General features: G+C 40.6%; 1 protein-coding gene across 2 annotated transcripts in view; it reads left to right on the top strand.

Annotated features, from left to right (window-relative positions):
• The window catches only part of PRKAB1 (protein kinase AMP-activated non-catalytic subunit beta 1), a 254,628-nt gene that overhangs the window by 210,421 nt on the left and 17,886 nt on the right, over window positions 1–26,321 (top strand). For both annotated transcript variants that reach the window (XM_053702065.1, XM_053702066.1), the window contains one exon: window positions 11,672–11,786. In XM_053702065.1, the coding sequence (XP_053558040.1) occupies window positions 11,672–11,786 (115 nt within the window). The remainder of the gene's footprint in view (window positions 1–11,671; window positions 11,787–26,321) is intronic.

Genomic DNA, 26,321 nt, shown 5'->3' with positions numbered 1-26,321 from the left:
TCTCTTTCTTTTTGGCTTCGTAGCATAATTCGTTTAGCTTATGAGACTGCTGGACAGCAGCCTCCTGAAAGAATTACAGCTCATTCTACTAGAGCTGTGGCTTCCACTTGGGCCTTCAAGAATGAGGCCTCTGTTGAGCAGATTTGCAAGGCTGCAACTTGGTCTTCGCTTCATACTTTTTCCAAATTTTACAAATTTGACACTTTTGCTTCATCGGAGGCTATTTTTGGGAGAAAGGTTCTTCAGGCAGTGGTTCCTTCTGTATAAAGAGCCTGCCTATCCCTCCCGTCATCCGTGTACTTTTGCTTTGGTATTGGTATCCCAGAAGTAATGATGACCCGTGGACTGATCACACTTAAGAGAAGAAAACATAATTTATGCTTACCTGATAAATTCCTTTCTTCTGTAGTGTGATCAGTCCACGGCCCGCCCTGTTTTTAAGGCAGGTAAATATTTTTTTAATTTATACTCCAGTCACCACTTCACCCTTGGCTTTTCCTTTCTCGTTGGTCCTTGGTCGAATGACTGGGAGTGACGTAGAGGGGAGGAGCTATATGCAGCTCTGCTGGGTGAATCCTCTTGCACTTCCTGTTGGGGAGGAGTAATATCCCAGAAGTAATGATGACCCGTGGACTGATCACACTACAGAAGAAAGGAATTTATCAGGTAAGCATAAATTATGTTTTTTCTAAGGAATGGAATTGACTCTGAAAATACTGTTAATACTGAAATAATGTATGAGCCTTAACTGCAGTAAAAACGACTGGTAGCAGGCTTATTAATAATAATACATAACTTTCAAATGTATGTTAAAAACGTTTACTGGCTTGTTAATCGTTTTTGTGAGGTACTTGGTGATAAAACTTATTAGGGCATGATTTTTACCACATGGCCATCTTTGTTTTCTGCATAGAAACAGTTATCTGAGCTTCCCCACTGTTGTAATATGAGTGGGAGGGGCCTATTTTAGCGCTTTTTTGCGCAGTAAAAATTCAGTCACAATCTGTCTACTTCATCCTCCATGATCCAGATCGTCTCTAGAGAGCTCAGGGGTCTTCAAAATCCATTTTGAGGGAGGTAATCAGGCACAGCAGTCCTGTGACAGTGTATTTGACTGTGAGAAAAACGTTAATTATATAATTGTTATCCGTTTTTGGGTACTAAGGGGTTAATCATCCATTTGCTGGTGGGTGCAATCCTTTGCTAACTTAATACATTTACTGTGAAAATTTGGTTGCTATAACTATTTTGGTCATTGTTATTTCAACTGTGTCAGTTTTTCTGTGCTTCTTAAAGGCACAGTAACGTTTTTTTATATTGCTTGTAAATTAATTTTGAAAAGTATTTCCAAGTTTGCTAGTCTCATTGCTAGTTTGTTTAAACATGTCTGACTCAGATGAATCTCTTTGTTCACTATGTTTAAAGGCCAATGTGGAGCCCAATAGAAATTTGTGTACTAATTGCATTGATGCTACTTTAAATAAAAGTCAATCTTTACATGTAAAGAAATTATCACCAGACGACGAGGGGGAAGTTATGCCGACTAACTCTCCTCACGTGTCAGTACCTTCGCCTCCCGCTCAGGAGGTGCGTGATTTTGTGGCGCCAAGTACATCAGGGAGGCCCTTACAAATCACTTTGCAAGACATGGCTACTGTTATGACAGAAGTATTATCTAAGTTGCCAGAATTAAGAGGCAAGCGCGATAGCTCTGGGTTAAGGATAGAGCGCGCGGATGAGATGAGAGCCATGTCAGATACTGCGTCACAGTTTGCAGAACGTGAGGACGGAGAGCTTCATTCTGTGGGTGACGGATCTGATCCAGGGAGACTGGATTCAGAGATTTCCAATTTTAAATTTAAGCTAGAGAACCTCCGCACATTGCTAGGGGAGGTATTAGCGGCTCTGAATGATTGTAACATGGTTGCAATTCCAGAGAAATTATGTAGGTTGGATAGATACTATGCGGTACCGGTGTGTACTGACGTATTTCCTATACCAAAAAGGCTTACAGAGATTATTAGCAAGGAGTGGGATAGACCGGGTGTGCCTTTTACCCCTCCTCCCATATTTAGGAAAATGTTTCCTATTGACGCCACCACACGAGACTTATGGCAGACGGTCCCTAAGGTGGAGGGAGCATTTTCTACTTTAGCTAAGCATACCACTATCCCGGTGGAGGATAGTTGTGCCTTTTCAGATCCAATGGATAAAAAATTAGAGGGTTACCTTAAGAAAATGTTTGTTAAACAAGGTTTTATTTTACAGCCCCTGGCATGCATTGCGCCTGTCACTGCTGCGGCAGCATTCTGGTTTGAGTCTCTGGAAGAGGCCATTCGCTCAGCTCCATTGGATGAAATAATCAACAAGCTTAAGACACTTAAGCTAGCTAACGCATTTGTTTCTGATGCCGTTGTGCATTTAACCAAACTTACGGCTAAGAACTCCGGATTCGCCATCCAAGCACGCAGAGCGCTATGGCTTAAATCCTGGTCAGCTGACGTGACTTCTAAATCTAAATTGCTTAATATTCCTTTCAAAGGGCAGACCTTATTCGGGCCCGGCTTGAAAGAAATTATTGCTGACATTACGGGAGGTAAGGGCCATGCTCTACCTCAGGACAGGGCCAAATCAAAGGTCAAACAGTCTAATTTTCGTGCCTTTCGTAACTTCAAGGCAGGAGCAGCATCAACTTCCTCCGCTCCAAAACAGGAAGGAGCTGTTGCTCGTTACAGACAGGGCTGGAAAGTTAACCAGTCCTGGAACAGGGGCAAGCAGGCCAAGAAACCTGCTGCTGCCCCTAAGACAGCATGAAGAGAGGGCCCCCTATCCGGAAACGGATCTAGTGGGGGGCAGACTTTCTCTCTTCGCCCAGGCTTGGGCAAGAGATGTCCAGGATCCCTGGGCGTTGGAGATCATATCTCAGGGATATCTCCTGGACTTCAAAACTTCTCCTCCACGGGGGAGATTTCATCTTTCAAGGTCATCAGCAAACCAAATAAAGAAAGAGGCGTTTCTACTCTGTGTACAAGACCTCTTACTAAATGGGGTAATCCACCCAGTTCCGCGGACGGAACACGGGCAGGGATTCTATTCAAACCTATTTGTGGTTCCCAAGAAAGAGGGAACCTTCAGGCCAATCTTGGACTTAAAAATCCTAAACAAATTTCTAAGAGTTCCATCATTCAAAATGGAAACTATTCGAACCATCCTTCCCATGATCCAAGAGGGTCAGTACATGACCACAGTGGATCTAAAGGATGCCTACCTTCACATACCGATTCACAAGGACCATTACCGGTATCTGAGATTTGCCTTCCTAGACGGGCATTACCAGTTTGTAGCTCTTCCCTTCGGATTAGCTACGGCTCCAAGAATCTTTACAAAAATTCTAGGATCACTTCTGGCGGTACTAAGACCGCGAGGCATAGCGGTGACTCCGTACCTAGACGACATTCTGATACAAGCGTCAAGTTTTCAAACTGCCAAGTCTCATACAGAGATAGTTCTGGCATTTCTGAGGTCGCATGGGTGGAAGGTGAACGTGGAAAAGAGTTCTCTATTACCACTTACAAGAGTTCCCTTTCTAGGGACTCTTATAGATTCTGTAGAGATGAAAATTTACCTGACAGAGGCCAGGTTATTAAAACTTCTAAATGCTTGCCGTGTCCTTCACTCCATTCCACACCCTTCAGTAGCTCAGTGCATGGAAGTAATCGGCTTAATGGTAGCGGCAATGGACATAGTACCATTTGCGCGCCTGCATCTCAGACCGCTGCAATTGTGCATGCTAAGTCAGTGGAACGGGGATTACTCAGATTTGTCCCCCCTACTAAATCTGGATCAAGAGACCAGAGATTCTCTTCTATGGTGGCTTTCTCGGCCACATCTGTCCAAGGGGATGACCTTTCGCAGGCCAGATTGGACGATTGTAACAACAGACGCCAGCCTTCTAGGCTGGGGAGCAGTCTGGAATTCCCTGAAAGCTCAGGGATTATGGACTCAGGAGGAGAAACTCCTCCCAATAAATATTCTGGAGTTAAGAGCAATATTCAATGCTCTCCTAGCTTGGCCTCAGTTAGCAACTCTGAGGTTCATCAGATGTCAGTCGGACAACATCACGACTGTGGCTTACATCAACCATCAAGGGGGAACCAGAAGTTCCCTAGCGATGTTGGAAGTCTCAAAGATAATTCGCTGGGCAGAGTCTCACTCTTGCCACCTGTCAGCGATCTACATCCCAGGCGTGGAGAACTGGGAGGCGGATTTTCTAAGTCGCCAGACTTTTCATCCGGGGGAGTGGGAGCTTCATCCGGAGGTCTTTGCTCAACTGATTCGTCGTTGGGGCAAACCAGATCTGGATCTCATGGCGTCTCGTCAGAACGCCAAGCTTCCTTGTTACGGGTCCAGGGACCCGGGAGCGGTGCTGATAGATGCTCTGACAGCCCCTTGGGTCTTCAACATGGCTTATGTGTTTCCACCATTCCCGATGCTTCCTCGTTTGATTGCCAAGATCAAACAGGAGAGAGCTTCGGTGATTCTGATAGCGCCTGCGTGGCCACGCAGGACCTGGTATGCAGACCTAGTGGACATGTCGTCCTGTCCACCGTGGTCTCTGCCTCTGAGACAGGACCTTCTAATTCAGGGTCCTTTCAAACATCCAAATCTAATTTCTCTGAGGCTGACTGCATGGAGATTGAACGCTTGATTCTATCAAAGCGTGGCTTCTCGGAGTCGGTTATTGATACCTTAATACAGGCTAGGAAGCCTGTTACCAGAAAAATTTACCATAAGATATGGCGTAAATATTTACATTGGTGCGAATCCAAGAGTTACTCATGGAGTAAGGTTAGGATTCCTAGGATATTGTCCTTTCTACAAGAGGGTTTAGAAAAGGGCTTATCTGCTAGTTCGTTAAAGGGACAGATTTCTGCTCTGTCTATTCTTCTACACAAACGTCTGGCTGAAGTTCCAGACGTTCAGGCTTTCTGTCAGGCTTTAACTAGGATTAAGCCTGTGTTTAAGTCTGTTGCTCCGCCGTGGAGCTAAAACTTAGTTCTTAATGTTCTTCAAGGCGTTCCATTTGAACCCCTTCATTCCATTGATATCAAGCTGTAATCTTGGAAAGTTCTGTTTTTGATGGCTATTTCCTCGGCTCGAAGAGTCTCTGAGTTATCTGCCTTACATTGTGATTCTCCTTATCTGATTTTTCATTCAGACAAGGTAGTCCTGCGTACTAAACCTGGGTTCTTACCTAAGGTAGTTACTAACAGGAATATCAATCAAGAGATTGTTGTTCCATCTCTGTGTCCTAACCCTTCTTCAAAGAAGGAACGACTTTTGCATAATCTGGACGTAGTCCGTGCCCTGAAATTCTATTTGCAGGCAACTAAGGATTTTCGTCAAACTTCTTCCCTGTTTGTCGTTTACTCTGGACAGAGGAGAGGTCAAAAGGCTTCGGCTACCTCTCTCTCTTTTTGGCTTCGTAGCATAATACGCTTAGCCTATGAGACTGCTGGACAGCAGCCTCCTGAAAGGATTACAGCTCATTCTACTAGAGCTGTGGCTTCCACCTGGGCCTTTAAAAATGAGGCCTCTGTTGAACAGATTTGCAAGGCTGCGACTTGGTCTTCGCTTCACACTTTTTCAAAATTTTACAAATTTGACACTTTTGCTTCGTCTGAGGCTATTTTTGGGAGAAAGGTACTTCAGGCAGTGGTTCCTTCTGTTTAATGTTCCTGCCTTGTCCCTCCCTTCATCTGTGTACTTTAGCTTTGGTATTGGTATTCCATAAGTAATGGATGACCCGTGGACTGACTACACTTAACAGGAGAAAACATAATTTATGCTTACCTGATAAATTCCTCTCTCCTGTAGTGTAGTCAGTCCACGGCCCGCCCTGTTTTTACGGCAGGTCTAAATTTTAATTAAACTCCAGTCACCACTGTACCCTATGGTTCCTCCTTTCTCGTCTGCTTTGGTCGAATGACTGAGTATGATATGTGAGGGGAGGAGCTATATAGCAGCTCTGCTGGGTAATTCTCTTGCAGTTTCCTGTTAGGAAGAGATATATTCCATAAGTAATGGATGACCCGTGGACTGACTACACTACAGGAGAATGGATTTTATCAGGTAAGCATAAATTATGTTTTTTATATATATATATATATATATATATATATATATATATATATATATATATATATATATATATATATATATATATATATATATATATATATATATATATATATATATATATATATATATATATATATATATATATATATATATATATATATCTATATCAGAACTAGACCACATAGGTTGGCTTCATGTTTCTTAGATAGATGACTTCCAGCACTATGAGGACAAAGCGTTTGGCTCCAAATTATACCTAACATTTTATATATTATTTTTAGATGTTGATTATAAATAGTTGGACACCTAGCTACAACATATTTTCCATACTCCTTCCTATTTGCATTGCGAATCCTATTCTATTATATACCAGTGCTTGACAAATGTGTTTAAAAATTAGGAGCCAGGCATATTTTTAGGAGCCAGACCGTTAGATTTGTATATAGATATATGGAAAATAACCCAAAAAGTTAGGAGCCAGGGGTAAAATTCTAGGAGCCAGTGGCTACCAGGCTCCTGGGTTTGTCAAGCCCTGTTATATACAATTACCAAACAGTGACTGCACCACCTTCTAGATAAATTTTCACTATGCTCATGCACGGGATAGAGTATGGTCCCTGACTGAATAATAACATATCATCTATGTTCTATATAGTTTTGAATATTTTGACAGTCCTGTTATTATATCCAGATCAAACCTGGTCCTTTGTGGAAACTCCTAAGGTTATATAGGGCAGGGTCGATGAAGATATTTTTACATGTACTACTTTTACTGCTCTTTTAACGAGGAAGGCTCTGTATATTCATAGTTGTCTAAGTGTCTGCACATATATTCTGGACGCTAGTTTTCCACGCATATACCTTACGTTACGGTTAACGGCCTTCTATAGATCCTTTTAATTGAATTATAGATAGTCGCCCAAATCCTATTTTATACCTACAATGCCCAGGAAATAGGAGTGGGATGGAAGTACCCTATGGATAGCCCTTAGTTTTGAAATTTATCCTTTATCTATAGACCACATCCAGTACTAATGCCCAGCTAATGATGCAGCTCTAGACAGAAATCATCTCTGCTAGGTTGAAATATTTTGGTTGTAATATGCTATACTGCTGATATTCCTTTAAATACTCGCTACTTTAATATTCTTACTCATGCAGCACATATACGACCTCTGGCAGGGCTAGTGTTTGTACTACAGTATCTTCAATGGTTGATTCTTACTTCCAGTTTGCTGCAGGCCCATATGTATTTCTATTCTCCACAGAGAAGATGCGGTATGTACATTCTATTTTTATATGAGTGATGACCCCATAGTATAAAGGATGCCCCTTTCATAGGTGCTTTTCTAATATTGGATCCGCCCCCCCACACTTATATCTGTTTACTGGATAAACAGAGGAACACAGATTCTATTAAAATTTTCCCCAAACTCCAAGTATGTGACTTAATTTTAAGAAGCATATGTTTCTAGTAAGTAATCTTGGTGTTACAAGACCTCCGACAGGTGCATAGAGTAAGGACTTCTAGGCTGATAACACATAAACCATAGGGACACCACTGGTACTTTTATTCTAGTCTGCTAGAGTATTATAGTTTTATGCCCCTTACAGAATATATAACACAAAACTCCTAGATATTATAGAATATTACCCAGCTAAACCTATTCTATTATATTTTTTAGCACCTGTTATTTCTAGATAGAAATAAATGTATGCTTATCTTATTTTTAAAAAATATTATCCTTCCCCCTATAATACTGATCTTAAGGGTGAACTCATGCTCATTTATTCTGGATAGTGATTCTATGGTGCTGTATAGAAGGAGTGTGTTCGTTTTAACTCTTGTTTGTTTTAATAACACTATCTTGAAATAGATTTAAAAAAAAAGAAAATCATTTGAGGTTTTATTACTATGTTATTACAAGTGTACCATTATACTTTGAGGTCCACTAGGGTTGGGTAATTCTAGTTTTTGGGTATTTTAATGATGTATAATGTGGACATAAATCATGATGTAATAGTCTGGGCACCTGCAAAAGATTGCTTGTGTCATTTGCCAAACGTGAATTGTATTTTGTTATGTTTTGACATACCTCAATAAAAAGATTTTAATTTTTTTTTTATGCATAATTCTACAATTTATTGGATATTATTTTGTTTATATTAAAGAGTACCAGCACTCTAAACTAATAGAGTTGCTTGCCGTAGCATTTATGTCTTCATCCAATTTTTCTGATTTCCATGTCTGTATAGATGGATAAAGTATTTACCCTCAGCATCAGTGACGTAGCATTTCATTCAGCGTGCGATGTGCATCAGATTTCCTTCATACTATAAAGTGCTTCCTTTCTTTAGACTCAAAGTATTCTACTGTATATATGTATTTATTTTAAATTGCTACAACAAGCTTTTGTGAGACTGGATATACTTGTGCACACGCTGTACATATATGAATAGGCTATAAAAAAAAATGTATTTGTTATTTTGAAATATATGTTTTATTGTGTGTAAAGCCTGTGACACACTGCACGCAAAGCCTCGCATAGCTAGGGGGAAGAGGCGATGCACGGACATTCGCTTGCAGTGTCTCTTCCTACTTACCTCGCGCGCGTCAACTGGCAAGGACTCGTGTAGCCGAGTACTGCAAGATGCAGGTCTCGGGCAGCCAATCAGATTCCTTAAGACAGATAAGCGTCTGGTGAAAGTAATCTATTGGTCAGCAGTAGTGTGGAGAGTGGATTTTTGCCTGCACATCGATAAAAAATTGTATTTTTATTTATTAAACGCATGTAATATTTATATTTAAATATGTACAATTTTTTATCTTTTATGCTGCAAACACTTTTTTAATTTTTTTATTAAACAAGTCCTTAGTAACTTAGAAATAAAGGTGCTATATACAGTATAATCTATATAATAAAATGGAACCTGAACCATTCTCCGATTTATATAGATTATATGTAGCACCTTCATTAGTTCTCATAGTTTATTAATTTAACCAACATAAGGACTTGTTTTAATAAAATCAGGACTGTTGGTAGTTATAGAGCACAGTATATAATTTTTATTTATTATTTCTGTATTCTGTAACAGCCCTGTACATGACCAGTGATATCAGGGTACAGATTAGTGTAGACATGCTGCAAGGAGGTGCAGCGCGAAGTGAAGGTTGCAAACCTTTCTAGCTGCTTTGCGTGCACAGCCTTTAAGCCAAACGGCAAAACATGTTAAGGTTAATGGGGGCCTTGTTGTTTAATGTAGGTATTGTAATTGTGTGTATGCTGACGGAAACCGTAGAACAGAAAAAAGTATCTGAACTTATAAGGGGAGGAGTATGTAAACATAGTATTTAGGATAACGATAATATAGAAACCATATATTGGGTCTCTTGCAATATATGGTACAATGTAATATTGGAATGTGCAGATAATAGATGACATGTGTAATATATAAATTGAAAAGGAGGATATTTACCATTAGATTGATATCAAATGTCAATATATTTATTGCTACAGATGCAGCCATAGAAATAACAATTCGGTGTGTGATGTTAAACTTTGGGATTTATAATACGATTACTGCTTTAATGTTGTAAAAACACTTTAAGCTCAGAATGTTGAGGAACATTCACATATGGAATGACATAAAATCTGCCGATAAAATAAAGGAAATAAATATGCAATGATAATTTAGGTTCATTACCACACAGGTTTTTAATTTCACAATCAATTAAGTTTTGCTGTGGTAAAAATAAGAACATTGTGATCAGCTAATAAACAGTCAGATCTTCTTTTACCATACAAAATACCTTTTGGGCCCAGCTGGTATAAGTCACAACCTTTTAAAGGGACATAATACTCATATGCTAAATCACTTGAAACTGATGCAGTATAACTGTAAAAAGCTGACAGGAAAATATCACCTGAGCATCTCTGTGCGGTAAAATATCTTTTTTTTTTTTTTTTTTTTTTTTTACATAATCTCCTCAGCTCAGCAGAGTAAGTTCTGTGTAAAAAGTTATACTCTGTTGCTGCAGGTAAAAAAAAGAAAAAGAAATGAACAGCACAGCAGCCAATCAGCATCAACAGTGCTGAGGTCATGAACTCTTTTACTGTGATCTCATGAGATTTGACTTAAAGGGACAGTAAACCTAAAAAATAATGTTATATAATTCTGCACATAGTGTAGAATTTTATATAACATTATATTAGTGATATCGTTATAAAACCTTATATTCCCTTTTAATTTTTTAAAAATATGACAGTTTTTCAGACCCGCTCTCTGTGCTCTTCTGAGCGGGTCTGTTTTTATTACACAGTGCATTGGGCCAGCTCTATAGTCACAGCCCGGCCCGACCGCGCCATAACACTAAGTGCAGCTCGCTCCCGCTGTCAGACAGATCACAGGAGCGAGCTGTACTTAGTGTTATGGTGCGGTTGGGCCGGGCTGTGACTATACAGCTGGCCCGATGCGCTGTGTAATAAAAACAGACCCGCTCAGAAGAGCACAGAGAGCGGGTCTGAAAAACTGTCATATTTTAAAAAAAATGAAAAGGGAATATAAGGTTTTATAACTATATCGCTAATATAATGTTATATAATTCTGCACTATGTGCAGAATTATATAACCTTATATTTTAGGTTTACTGACACTTTAACTCTCATGAGATTTCATAGTAACCTTCCTTAAAGGGACAGTCAACACCAGAATGTTTGTTTTAAAAGATAGATAATCCCTTAATTACCAATTCCCCAGTTTTGTACAACCAACAGTTATAATTATACACGTTTTACCTCTGTAATTACCTTGTATCTAAGCCTCAGCAGACTGCCCCCTTATTTCAGTTCTTTTGACAGACTTGCATTTTAGACAATTAGAGCTGTCTTCATGGTAAATTCACGTGCATAAGCTCAATGTTGTCTATATGAAACACATGAGCTAATGCCCTTTAGTGGTGAAAAACTATCAAAATGCGTTTAGATTAGAGACGACCTTCAAGGTCTAAGAAATTAGCATATGAACCTCCTAGGTTTAGCTTTCAACTAAGAATACCAAGAGAACAAAGCAAAATTGGTGATAAAAGTAAATTGGAAAGTTGTTTAAAATTACATTACCTATTTGAAACATGAAAGTTTTTTTTGTTTTGTTTTTTTTTGGACTTGACTGTCCCTTTAAACTGAATAGGGAAATAATTAGTGTGCACGAAAGCTCACTCCCTTAGCTGTCCCGGGACAGACATACTGATTTGCTGCTTAGAAGTCCTTTGCAATGGGATGTGGCTACTGAGGAGCTTTTGAGATAAAATATCTTTCTTTTTTACATAAAGATGTTCAGGTGATATTTTCTAGTCAGCTTTTTACAGCTATGCCGCATCACTATCAAGTGTTTCAATATTTGCGTATCATGGCCCTTTAACTAATACTTGTAGGCAAAATGCTATATAATCATCTCTATTTTACTAAATACAAAACATATCAACCATTAACGCTGTTTTTTTTTTATTTTTATTTTTTTATTCTACATAAAGCCAGTAGTAACCAGCCAGCTTGGTACTGTAAATAACCTCATCCATGTTAAGAAGACCGACTTTGAGGTGTTTGATGCACTGATGGTTGATTCACAGAAGGGTTCAGATTTAGCAGGTAAGATTGTTTAGCTGCCTTTTCACCTCTGTAACCTACAGAAATAATGTACTAACTGCTCTTGAATAAGGAGATAAAAATAATGGATGCTAGTGTGCCACACTTTTTTTTTTTTTTTAATGTACGGCTCAATAAATGAAAACTTGATGAACTTTTAACCCTAACATGTATGCATGGCATTAATAGATTAGAACAAATTGCCAGTTTTAAAAAGAAAATAAATGAAGCTGCCTTTGACGTAACATAACCTGTTAGACACCTAAATATAATCTAGTAGACAGCCATAAACCAACTGAGCTATATAGAAAGTGCTGCCAGACAGATCTGTAGGGATATTAATGCTCCTTTCATGTAGGTAACAGGATAAATGACCCTGTCATAAGTGCTGATCATGCAGCGTACACACACATTATGTATTAGAATTCTGCGCCTTAATAAACAATGCATATTAGCTGAAGTATAGCCCATCTCTTCACGTCTCAAACACACTTGTAAGTAACATTATCCTAAATTTTATCATATCCCATGTTGTGTCTTATCACCCACTTCTTTATGGAACAGTGCATCTAATTATTTATTTTTTTCCCTCCCCTGAGGGGGACAACAGCAGATAGAGGGTACCCTGCAACATTACCTAAATCTGGCTCTAAGGCACTGGACATTTTTAGGAATTCTATTGTGTTTCATAGCCATAAATGTATATGCAATCCTTAAAGTGAAGGTCCACTTTGATGAATTAGTGCCCGGTTTTTAATAAACCTATTAAAAACAAGGGCAATTTAATCAAAATTGACATTTCACAGTTTGCTTCAAAAACTTACCTTTTAATCCTGGCAGCCGCTCCAGCACTTCCTCCGCCCGTCGCAAGCCGTCTTCGCAGATCCAAAATGATGAATCCGGCTTCCTCTAATCACAGCGTTGCATCAGGCCAAGATTCCCCCGGGGGGGAAGCTGTGATTGGAGGAAGCCTGATTCGTCATTTCTGACGTCTGCAGAGGCTTCCGACGGCTGGGGGAATCGCTGTAGCGGCATTCAGGATTAAAAGGTACGTTTTTGAAGAAAACGGTAAAATGTAAATTTTAATAGGCTTATTAAAAACCGGGCAATAATTCATCAAAATGGACCTTCACTTTAAGGCTTCTAAAATCTTGATCTGTGGCCCCCATGTCCTAGGAAGTTGGTCCCCACTGCTAATTCATTGGAGGTTATAATTTAACCTCCTCAAGAAAATATGGCTGAACTCGAGCAGAAACTGCCGCTGGCCCAATCAGCAGCTGCACTTGTTATATCTGCTCCAGATAATGTAATGAAAATTACCCCTTTATTTTTGCATTTAAATAGCTGGTTTTCTAATTACCGGTTCACTAACTGGATTTTTCAGAGAAGAACTGAATACCGGAGAATTGTTAGCATTTTTGCTATCGCTCCATTTACACAGATATAGAGGCTTTTTTATGTTATTTACTAGTCAAAACTATTATTATATTTTATATATCTCTATATCTCATTTTATTGCACTTCACAGATATTGCTCTTTTTACAAATTAAAGGTTTGTGGAAACGCTGTGTTGAGCAACTCTATCTGCACTATTTTTCCAACATAAATACACATGAATACACACCACCAGCAAAAAAAAGATTATGAATCGCTGAAGACCCGGATAATTAGCATTTTTTTTAGCAATAAAATATTTTCTTTCTAATGACACGATGAGTCCAAGGATCATCTAATTACTATTGGGAATATTACTCCTGCCCAGCAGGAGGTGGCAAAGAACACCACAGCAAAGCTGTTAAATATCACCTCCCTTCTATCCAACCCCCAGTCATTCTCTTTGCCCATGTTAGTGTAAGGAAGTGGTAAAGTTAAGTGTCTGAAAAGATTCTTCAATCGAGTTTATTATTTTATTTGCAGTACTAGTATGTGCTGTTTTTCCTCCATGGTGTAGCTGTAGTCCATTTCAGTCTCTTTAGTAGAGCATTGGTGGCTTTTAAGCAAAGGGAACATGTGGGACGTAATTTTCACTGCGCCTCCCTCATATTTAAATAAAAGTTGCTACCCTTATTATTTTCCACAGGTCAATGTGAGGGAAAGGACCTCTGCAAACCTAGTGAGCTGCCTTGCTGCCAGGCAGATTGAGGTAAGTGCTAATTTATTTTCTTAAGCTGCTTTAAGGAAAAGACATGACACTTTACTATTTCCCTGACAGGGATTGTTAATACATTACTCCTAGTGTTGTAAGGGGATTATGTATGGCAGTATTGCAGGCACTGGGGACTTGAGGAGAACTTGGCTAATTTTGGTGGTTTTGTTAATGTTTTTTGCATTAAGATGTCTGCTGAGACGTTATTTTTGACACGCCCACGATGGGCGGGGCTTGTGAGGTAAAATTTATTGCGCATTTGTTATTCTCTCACTTCCTGTGTATGGAGGAGAGATATCTGTATTTCTCCAACATAGGTGTGTCCGGTCCACGGCGTCATCCTTACTTGTGGGATATTCTCTTCCCCAACAGGAAATGGCAAAGAGCCCAGCAAAGCTGGTCACATGATCCCTCCTAGGCTCCGCCTACCCCAGTCATTCTCTTTGCCGTTGTACAGGCAACATCTCCACGGAGATGGCTTAGAGTTTTTTAGTGTTTAACTGTAGTTTTTATTATTCAATCAAGAGTTTGTTATTTTAAAATAGTGCTGGTATGTACTATTTACTCTGAAACAGAAAAGAGATGAAGATTTCTGTTTGTATGAGGAAAATGATTTTAGCAACCGTTACTAAAATCCATGGCTGTTCCACACAGGACTGTTGAGAGGAGTTAACTTCAGTTGGGGGAACAGTGAGCAGTCTTTTGCTGCTTGAGGTATGACACATTCTAACAAGACGATGTAATGCTGGAAGCTGTCATTTTCCCTATGGGATCCGGTAAACCATTTTTATTCAGACAGTAAATAAGGGCTTCACAAGGGCTTATTAAGACTGTAGACATTTTCTGGGCTAAATCGATTCATATATTACACATATTTAGCCTTGAGGAATCATTTAATCTGGGTATTTTTGTTAAATAATATCGGCAGGCACTGTTTTAGACACCTTATTCTCTAGGGGCTTTCCCTAATCATAGGCAGAGCCTCATTTTCGCGCCGGTATTGCGCACTTGTTTTTGAGAAGCATGACATGCAGTCGCATGTGTGAGGAGCTCTTATACATAGAAAAGACTTTCTGAAGGCGTCATTTGGTATCGTATTCCCCTTTGGGCTTGGTTGGGTCTCAGCAAAAGATACCAGGGACTGTAAAGGGGTTAAAGTTAAAAACGGCTCCGGTTCCGTTATTTTAAGGGTTAAAGCTTCCAAATTTGGTGTGCAATACTTTTAAGGCTTTAAGACACTGTGGTGAAATTTTGGTGAATTTTGAACAATTCCTTCATACTTTTTCGCAATTGCAGTAATAAAGTGTGTTCAGTTTAAAATTTAAAGTGACAGTAACGGTTTTATTTTAAAACGTTTTTTGTACTTTGTTATCAAGTTTATGCCTGTTTAACATGTCTGAACTACCAGATAGACTGTGTTCTGAATGTGGGGAAGCCAAGGTTCCTTCTCATTTAAATAAATGTGATTTATGTGACACTGAAAATGATGCCCAAGATGATTCCTCAAGTGAGGGGAGTAAGCATGGTACTGCATCATTCCCTCCTTCGTCTACACGAGTCTTGCCCACTCAGGAGGCCCCTAGTACATCTAGCGCGCCAATCCTCCTTACTATGCAACAATTAACGGCTGTAATGGATAATTCTATCAAAAACATTTTAGCCAAAATGCCCACTTATCAGCGTAAGCGCGACTGCTCTGTTTTAGATACTGAAGAGCATGAGGACGCTGATGATAATGGTTCTGAAATGCCCCTACACCAGTCTGAGGGGGCCAGGGAGGTTTTGTCTGAGGGAGAAATTTCAGATTCAGGGAAAATTTCTCAACAAGCTGAACCCGATGTGATTACATTTAAATTTAAGTTGGAACATCTCCGCGCTCTGCTTAAGGAGGTATTATCCACTCTGGATGATTGTGAGAATTTGATCATCCCAGAGAAACTATGTAAAATGGACAAGTTCCTAGAGGTCCCGGGGCTCCCAGAAGCTTTTCCTATACCCAAGCGGGTGGCGGACATTGTAAATAAAGAATGGGAAAGGCCCGGTATACCTTTCGTCCCTCCCCCCATATTTAAAAAATTGTTTCCTATGGTCGACCCTAGAAAGGACTTATGGCAGACTGTCCCCAAGGTCGAGGGAGCGGTTTCTACTTTAAACAAACGCACCACTATACCCATAGAAGATAGTTGTGCTTTCAAAGATCCTATGGATAAAAAATTAGAAGGTTTGTTCAACAAGGTTACCTTCTACAACCAATTTCATGCATTGTCCCTGTCACTACAGCCGCGTGTTTCTGGTTCGATGAGCTAGTAAAGGCGATCGATAGTGATTCTCCTCCTTATGAGGAGATTATGGACAGAATCCGTGCTCTCAAATTGGCTAATTCTTTCACCCTAGACGCCACTTTGCAATTGGCTAGGTTAGCGGCGAAGAATTCTGGGTTTGCTATTGTGGCGCGTAGAGCGCTTTGGTTGAAATCTTGGTCAGCGGATGCGTCTTCCAAGAACAAACTCCTTAACATTCCTTTCAAGGGGAAAACGCTGTTTGGCCCTGACTTGAAAGAGATTATCTCTGATATCACTGGGGGTAAGGGCCACGCCCTTCCTCAGGATAGGTCTTTCAAGGCCAAAAATAAACCTAATTTTCGTCCCTTTCGTAGAAACGGACCAGCCCCAAGTGCTACGTCCTCTTAGCAAGAGGGTAATACTTCTCAAGCCAAGCCAGCCTGGAGACCAATGCAAGGCTGGAACAAGGGAAAGCAGGCCAAGAAACCTGCCACTGCTACCAAGACAGCATGAAATGTTGGCCCCCGATCCGGGACCGGATCTGGTGGGGGGCAGACTCTCTCTCTTCGCTCAGGCTTGGGCAAGAGATGTTCTGGATCCTTGGGCACTAGAAATAGTCTCCCAAGGTTATCTTCTGGAATTCAAGGGGCTTCCCCCAAGGGGGAGGTTCCACAGGTCTCAATTGTCTTCAGACCACATAAAGAGACAGGCATTCTTACATTGTGTAGAAGACCTGTTAAAAATGGGAGTGATTCATCCTGTTCCATTAGGAGAACAAGGGATGGGGTTCTACTCCAATCTGTTCATAGTTCCCAAAAAAGTGGGAACGTTCAGACCAATCTTAGATCTCAAGATCTTAAACAAGTTTCTCAAGGTTCCATCGTTCAAAATGGAAACCATTCGAACAATTCTTCCTTCCATCCAGGAAGGTCAATTCATGACCACGGTGGATTTAAAGGATGCGTATCTACATATTCCTATCCACAAGGAACATCATCGGTTCCTAAGGTTCGCATTCCTGGACAAGCATTACCAGTTTGTGGCGCTTCCTTTCGGATTAGCCACTGCTCCAAGGATTTTCACAAAGGTACTAGGGTCCCTTCTAGCGGTGCTAAGACCAAGGGGCATTGCAGTAGTACCTTACTTGGACGAAATTCTGATTCAAGCGTCGTCCCTTCCTCAAGCAAAGGCTCACACGGACATAGTCCTGGCCTTTCTCAGATCTCACGGATGGAAAGTGAACGTGGAAAAGAGTTCTCTATCTCCGTCGACAAGGGTTCCCTTCTTGGGAACAATAATAGACTCCTTAGAAATGAGGATTTTTCTGACAGAGGCCAGAAAAACAAAACTTCTAAACTCTTGTCAAACACTTCATTCCGTTCCTCTTCCTTCCATAGCGCAGTGCATGGAAGTAATAGGTTTGATGGTAGCGGCAATGGACATAGTTCCTTTTGCGCGCATTCATCTAAGACCATTACAACTGTGCATGCTCAGTCAGTGGAATGGGGACTATACAGACTTGTCTCCGAGGATACAAGTAAATCAGAGGACCAGAGACTCACTCCGTTGGTGGCTATCCCTGGACAACCTGTCACAAGGGATGACCTTCCGCAGACCAGAGTGGGTCATTGTCACGACCGACGCCAGTCTGATGGGCTGGGGCGCGGTCTGGGGATCCCTGAAAGCTCAGGGTCTTTGGTCTCGGGAAGAATCTCTTCTACCGATAAATATTCTGGAACTGAGAGCGATATTCAATGCTCTCAAGGCTTGGCCTCAGCTAGCAAAGGCCAAGTTCATACGGTTTCAATCAGACAACATGACGACTGTTGCGTACATCAACCATCAGGGGGGAACAAGGAGTTCCCTGGCGATGGAAGAAGTGACCAAAATCATTCAATGGGCGGAGACTCACTCCTGCCACCTGTCTGCAATCCACATCCCAGGAGTGGAAAATTGGGAAGCGGATTTTCTGAGTCGTCAGACATTACATCCGGGGGAGTGGGAACTCCATCCGGAAATCTTTGCCCAAATTACTCAACTGTGGGGCATTCCAGACATGGATCTGATGGCCTCTCGTCAGAACTTCAAGGTTACTTGCTACGGGTCCAGATCCAAGGATCCCAAGGCGACTCTAGTAGATGCACTAGTAGCACCTTGGACCTTCAAACTAGCTTATGTATTCCCGCCGTTTCCTCTCATCCCCAGGCTGGTAGCCAGGATCAATCAGGAGAGGGCGTCGGTGATCTTGATAGCTCCTGCGTGGCCACGCAGGACTTGGTATGCAGATCTGGTGTATATTTCCTCGGCTCCACCATGGAAGCTACCTTTGAGACGAGACCTTCTTGTTCAAGGTCCGTTCGAACATCCGAATCTGGTCTCACTCCAGCTGACTGCTTGGAGATTGAACGCTTGATCTTATCAAAACGAGGGTTCTCAGATTCTGTTATTGATACTCTTGTTCAGGCCAGAAAGCCTGTAACTAGAAAAATTTACCACAAAATATGGAAAAAATATATCTGTTGGTGTGAATCTAAAGGATTCCCTTGGGACAAGGTAAAGATTCCTAAGATTCTATCCTTTCTTCAAGAAGGATTGGAGAAAGGATTATCTGCAAGTTCCTTGAAGGGACAGATTTCTGCCTTGTCTGTGTTACTTCACAAAAAACTGGCAGCTGTGCCAGATGTTCAAGCCTTTGTTCAGGCTCTGGTTAGAATCAAGCCTGTTTACAAACCTTTGACTCCTCCTTGGAGTCTCAACTTAGTTCTTTCAGTTCTTCAGGGGGTTCCGTTTGAACCCTTACATTCCGTTGATATTAAGTTATTATCTTGGAAAGTTTTGTTTTTGGTTGCAATTTCTTCTGCTAGAAGAGTTTCAGAATTATCTGCTCTGCAGTGTTCTCCTCCTTATCTGGTGTTCCATGCAGATAAGGTGGTTTTACGTACTAAACCTGGTTTTCTTCCAAAAGTTGTTTCTAACAAAAACATTAACCAGGAGATAGTCGTGCCTTCTTTGTGTCCGAAACCAGTTTCAAAGAAGGAACGTTTGTTGCACAATTTGGATGTTGTTCGCGCTCTAAAATTCTATTTAGATGCTACAAAGGATTTTAGACAAACATCTTCCTTGTTTGTTGTTTATTCTGGTAAAAGGAGAGGTCAAAAAGCAACTTCTACCTCTCTCTCTTTTTGGATTAAAAGCATCATCAGATTGGCTTACGAGACTGCCGGACGGCAGCCTCCTGAAAGAATCACAGCTCATTCCACTAGGGCTGTGGCTTCCACATGGGCCTTCAAGAACGAGGCTTCTGTTGATCAGATATGTAGGGCAGCGACTTGGTCTTCACTGCACACTTTTACCAAATTTTACAAATTTGATACTTTTGCTTCTTCTGAGGCTATTTTTGGGAGAAAGGTTTTGCAAGCCGTGGTGCCTTCCATTTAGGTGACCTGATTTGCTCCCTCCCTTCATCCGTGTCCTAAAGCTTTGGTATTGGTTCCCACAAGTAAGGATGACGCCGTGGACCGGACACACCTATGTTGGAGAAAACAGAATTTATGTTTACCTGATAAATTACTTTCTCCAACGGTGTGTCCGGTCCACGGCCCGCCCTGGTTTTTTAATCAGGTCTGATAATTTATTTTCTTTAACTACAGTCACCACGGTATCATATGGTTTCTCCTATGCAAATATTCCTCCTTTACGTCGGTCGAATGACTGGGGAAGGCGGAGCCTAGGAGGGATCATGTGACCAGCTTTGCTGGGCTCTTTGCCATTTCCTGTTGGGGAAGAGAATATCCCACAAGTAAGGATGACGCCGTGGACCGGACACACCGTTGGAGAAAGTAATTTATCAGGTAAACATAAATTCTGTTTTTATCGTTAGCCTGTCATTACTGAAGCAGCTCCTGTTTGGATTCCGGTTTTAAAAAATAAAGCAGTTTCTTTTTAAATAGGCACCTCACCAAAGCTATTGATTGCTGAGGTGTAGAGGCTGTTTGAGGTGTTAAGACGTTTTTATTACGCAATATCTTGTAAAATAAGGCAGTTTCATTTTTGTTCAAAAAATAAAGCATTCTTTTTTTTTTTTTGCATTGCATCAAAAATAAAGCAGTTTCATTTTAAAATTTAAAGAAACAATAACGTTTTTTTCCTTTATTTATATTGTTCATAATTTAATTATTTATATTTATTCTGTTAAAATGGACCAATACTCTGTTACAGATTACAGATGTCCTTTATGTTTGAATGCTAATATTGAACCACCAATTCCTTTTTGTTCCTCATGTGTTGAGAGAAGATTAAATCTTAAGGATAGATTATTTTTTTTTTGAGCCTATATTATCTAAGACGGATGCTGTCCAGGAGTCTTCTGACAATGTGCAAGATATGCCGCATTTTTCTCCTCAGATGTCCCAAATTTTAGTAACCATCAATTCCAGTGCCCTGCGCTTCCTCTCAAGCTCCGGCTGGGGTCTCCTTGCAAGACATTGCTTCTCTCATGTCTAATGGTTTCTGATGCGTTGTCTGCTTTTCCCAAGAATCCGTGCGTAGGATATCTGACTTGGTCGTGGCCATTCCGAATGTTTCCTCTCATAAATCTGATGAGGATTTTTCGGTAGCATCTGAGGGTGAAATCTCCGATTCTGACAGTGTAATTCCATCCTCTGATGCTGAAGTTGTATCCTTCAAGTTTAAGCTGGGACACCTCTGTTTACTACTCAAGGAGATTTTGGCTACTCTGGACGACTGACTCTACTGTCATTGTCAACCCTAAAAAGTCTAGTAAACTTAACAAGTATTATGATGTACCTTCCATGCTGGAATGTTTTCCCGTACCAGATCGGGGTTAAGGAATGGGAGAAGCCGGGTATTCCCTTTTCTCCTATTTTTAAGAAAAAGTTTCCCATTGATGACTCTATCATGGAGTCTTTTCAAACGGTCCCCAAGGTGGAAGGGGCAATTTCCACTTTAGCTAAGAGAACTACTATTCCCATAGAGGGTAGCTGTTCTTTTAAGGACCCTATGGGTAAGAAACTGGAGGGTTTTCATAAGAAAATGTTTGTTCACCAGGGTTTACAATGGCAACCTGCGGTGTGTATTGCTACCGTTTCTAGCGCAGCAGCATACTGGCTTGATGCATTGTCTGATTGCTTTTTTTAAACAGACATCCCCCTTGAAGAGATCCAGGACAGGATCAGGGCTCTTAAAATGGCCAATTCTTTCATTTCTGATGCTTCCCTTCAAGTTATCAAGTTGGGAGCAAAGATTTCTAGTTTTGCCATTCTGGCTCGAAGAGCTTTATGGCTGAAATCTTGGCCTGCAGATGTTGTCTAAGCTTTTGTCTATTCCTTACAAGAGTAAGACCTTGTTTGGCCCAGCTTTGGCTGAGATTATTTCTGAGATTACAGGAGGAAAGGGTAATTTCCTTCCTCAGGATAAGAAATCTAAGCAGAAGGGATGTCAGAGTAATTTTCGTTCCTTTCGAAACTTCAAGGATAAACCTTCCTCTCCCTCTACAAAACAGGATCAGTTCAAACCTTCCTTGAGACCCAACCAATCTTTGAATAAGGGAAAACAATCCAAGAAGCCTGCTAATGATTCAAAGTCAGCATGAAGGGTCTTCCCCCGATCCGGGACCGGATCTTGTGGGGGGGTAGACTTTCCTTTTTCGCTCAGGCTTGGGATGTTCAGGATCCTTGGGCGATAGACATGTCCCAGGGATACAAACTAGAATTCAAGACCTTTCCCCACCGGGGCAGATTTCTTCTCTCAAGATTATCTGTAGACCAGATAAAAAGATGCGTTCTTACGTTGTGTTCGGGATCTATATGAAAGGGGAGTGATAGTTCCTGTTCCAGTACTGGAGCAGGGTCTGGGATTTTACTCCAATCTGTTTGTGGTTCCCAAGAAAGAGGGAACCTTCAGACCAATCTTGGATCTCAAGAGTCTAAACAAATTCCTCAGAGTACCGTCCTTCAAAATGGAAACTATTTGTTCCATTCTTCCCTTAGTTCAAGAGGGTCAATTTATGACATCAGTACCTTGATGTTCCCATCCACAGGGATCATCACAAGTTTCTGAGATTTGCTTCTCTCCACAAACACTTCCAGTTTGTGGCTCTTCCTTTTGGACTAGCTACAGCTCCCAGATTTTTTTCAAAGGTTCTGGGATCTCTGTTGGCAGTGCTCCGGTTACAGGGTATTGCAGCGGCGCCTTATCTGGACGACATTCTGGTTCAGGCCCAGTCTTTTCATGTAGCAAGCTCCCACACGGAGATGCTTGTATCCTTCCTGCGCTCACACGGTTGGAAGGTGAATCTGGAAAAGATTTCCTTAATTCCATCTACAAGGGTAGTCTTTTTGGGAACCATAATAGATTCAGTTTTGATGAAAATATTTCTGACTGTCAGAAAATCCAAGATTTTCTAATCTTGTCTGTCTCTTCAGTCCTCTCCTCAGCCATCAGTGGCTCAATGTATGGAGGTAATCAGTCTCCTGGTAGCCACCATGGATATTATTTTAGACATAATGCTATTGCACAATTAATAGACTACAGTATAGTGTAAATATAACTTTTATATGTACTGGGAAACAAAAAATGAGTGTGACTTGCTTTATTGCGGTTGTCTGGAACCAAACCCGCAAAATATCTCCGAGGTACGCCTGTGTGTTTGTGTGTGTATGTATATATAATTTAAGTAGACATTCCAAGGTATTGGCCCATTTCACCGCCAAATGTGAGAATATAAAAAAAACATAATTTATGCAAGAACTTACCTGATAAATTCATGTCTTTCATATTGGCAAGAGTCCATGAGCTAGTGAGGTATGGGATATACAAGACTACCAGGAGGGGCAATGTTTCCCAAACCTCAAAATGCCTATAAATACACCCCTCGCCACACCCACAATTGAGTTTAACGAATAGCCAAGTAGTGGGGTGATAGAAAAGGAGTTAAAAGCATAAAAAAGGAACTGGAAATATAATTGTGCTTTATGCAAAAAAAAACATAACCACCATAAAAAGGGTGGGTCTCATGGACTCTTGCCAATATGAAAGAAATTAATTTATCAGGTAAGTTCTTGCATAAATTGTTTACTTTCATGTAATTGGCAAGAGCTAGTGACGTATGGGATAGTAATACCCAAGATGTGGTACTCCATAGAAGAGTCGCTAGAGAGGGAGGGATACAAATAAAAACAGCCATTTTCCGCTGAAAAAATTAAATCCACATACAAAAAAAAATAAATGTTTTTCTCATAATTGAAAAGTAAAAACATAAAACATAAGCAGAGGAATCAAACTGAAACGGCTGCCAGAAGAACTTTTCTACCAAAAACTGCTTCCGAAGAGGCAAATACATAAAAACAGTAGAATTTAGTAAATGTATGCAAAGACAAGTTGCTGCTTTGCAAATCTGAGAAATGGCAGAAGCTTTCTGACCTTTCCTAGGACCAGAAAAGACAACAAATAGACTAGAAGTCATCCCGAAATCTTTAGTAGCTTCAACATATTTTAAAGCTCTTACAACATCCAGAGAATGTAAGGATCTCTCCAAAAAATTCTTAGGATTAGGACACAGAGGGAACAACAATTTCCCTATTAATGTTGTAGAATTCACTACTTTAGGTAAGAACTTAAATGAAGTCCGCAAAACTGCCTTATCCTGATGGAAAATCAGAAAAGGAGACTCGCAAGAAAGAGCAGATAGCTCAGAAACTCTTATAGCAGAAGAGAGAGCCAAAAGGTACAACACTTTCCAAGAAAGTAGTTTAATATCCAAAGAATGCATAGGCTCAAAAGGAGGAGCCTGTAAAGCCTTCAAAACCAAATTAAGACTTCAAGGAGGAGAGTGATTTAATGACAGGCTTGATACGGACCAGAGCCTGAGCAGAGATTTGTCCCTTCAAGGAACTTGCAGACAAACCTTTATCTAAACCATCCTGAATAAACTGTAAAATTCTAGGAATTCTAAAAGAATGCCAGGAGAATTTGAGAAGAACACCATGAAATATAAGTTTTCCAAACTCGATAATAAATCTTCCTAGAAACAGATTTACGAGCCTGCAAAATAGTATCAATCACAGAGTCAGAGAAACCTCTATGACTAAGCACTAGGCCTTCAATTCCCATACCTTTTTTAAATTTAACGATTTGAGATCCTGATGAAAAAACGGTCCTTGAGACAGAAGGTCTGGTCTTAACTGAAGTGGCCAAGGTTGGCAACTGGACATACGGACAAGATCCGCATACCAAAACCTTTGAGACCATGCTGGTGCTACCAGAAACACAAACTATTGTTCCATGATGATCCTGGAGATCACTCTTGGAAGAACTAGAGGTGGAAAGATATAGGCAGGTTGGTAAAACCAAATAACTGTTAACGCATCCACCGACTCCGCCTGAGGATCCCTGGAACAGGACAGGTACCTGGGAAGTTTCTTGTTTAGATGGGAGGCCATCAGATCTATTTCTGGAAGACCCCACATCTGAACAATCTGAAAAAACACATCTGGATGGAGAGACCACTCCCCCGGATGTAAAGTCTGACGGCTGAGATAATCAGCTTCCCAGTTGTTTACACCAGGGATATGTACCGCAGAAATTAGACAAGAGCTGGATTCCGCCCAAGCAAGTATCCGAGATACTTCTTTCATAGCTAGGGGACTGTGAGTCCCACCCTGATGATTGACATATGCCACAGTTGTGATATTGTCTGTCTGAAAACAAATGAATTGTTCTCTCTTCAACAGAGGCCAAACCTGAAAAGCCCTGAAAATAGCATGGATTTCTAAAATATTGATTGGTAATCTTGCCTCTCGAGATTTCCAAATCCCTTGTGCTGTCAGAGATCTCCAGACAGCTCCCCAACCTGAAAGACTTGCATCTGTTGTGATAACAGTCCAGGTTGGACGAACAAGAGGCCCCTTGAACTATACAATGGTGATCTAACCACCAAGTCAGAGTGTCAAACATTGGGATTTAAGGATATTAACTATTCACTGCTCTCTGGTGTTTTTTACTCTCCTGTAACTCTCTTCTGGTACGTAAATATTTACATAGAGCAAATTATTTTAGTTTAATTTAGTCCTACATCTGTTGTACTGTTATCCAATGTCTTATTTCTGATGTTCAGTTACTTGCCATGTGGAATCCTTATCAATACTTGTTATTCTAAAATGTATAGCTGTCTTATTCCATAGTTTTAACCTCCCCCAAATTTTATTGTCTGTTTACTTAACATCTCATCCTGACCAGACCAGAATCTAACTTTCCAATTGGCCTTTCCAAGTGACTTTGATTAGCAATCAACTAAATTTAGTGGACTCAGCTGACTGCCCTCCCTGCATATATTTCACACTAGTTTGGGATGTGCATTGCTATAACAACATATGTTCACATTTTCAAAGTGAACATTTTATAAGTGAGGCATTAGCAATATACAAGAATTAAGTGAACATTTTATAAGTGAGGCATTAGCAATATAATTATACAAGAATTGAACAAGGATTGGGCAAGGGGCAAGAAAAAGGCAGGTACTTTTGTAATATGTTTTATATACCTTGCTGTTACTACATTATTCAATTACTCCTTGTCCCACTCCACCTGCACTGTTCATTAGCCCATCTCTCTTAAACTCAGCTTACTTTTGTACTCATGAACTTCACCTATTCCTAAACACTCTCTCTCCCCCCCTGCACCTTGTCTCAAAAGCAGTCTCATTACTGCAAATCTGTATCTCATCTCATGTCATTCTCCCTCTTGCTTTTACTAACTGCTGGTGACATCTCCCCTAATCCTGGTCCCCAACAACTGCCTAGCCGTGCACATCCATGTATACCATCCCACAGACTCAAAAAAACAAAACTCTGACAACCTTACTCGCATTCCTCTTGCATCAAAAGCCACTACCCCTTTCACTTGTGCACTCTGGAACTCTCGCTCTGTTTACAACAAACTCACTTCTATACATGACCTCTTTATCTCCCACTCCCTCAACCTTCTGGCCCTAACAGAAACCTGGCTCTCTCCCCTAGACACAGCATCCACTGCTGCTCTTTCACATGGGGGTCTCCACTTCAGCCACACTCCTAGGTCTGGTAATAGACAAA

The sequence above is a fragment of the Bombina bombina genome, chromosome 2 (genome assembly GCF_027579735.1).
Source record: "Bombina bombina isolate aBomBom1 chromosome 2, aBomBom1.pri, whole genome shotgun sequence".
Taxonomy (NCBI): Eukaryota; Metazoa; Chordata; class Amphibia; order Anura; family Bombinatoridae; genus Bombina; species Bombina bombina.
This window is presented reverse-complemented; position numbering and strand designations above follow the sequence as displayed.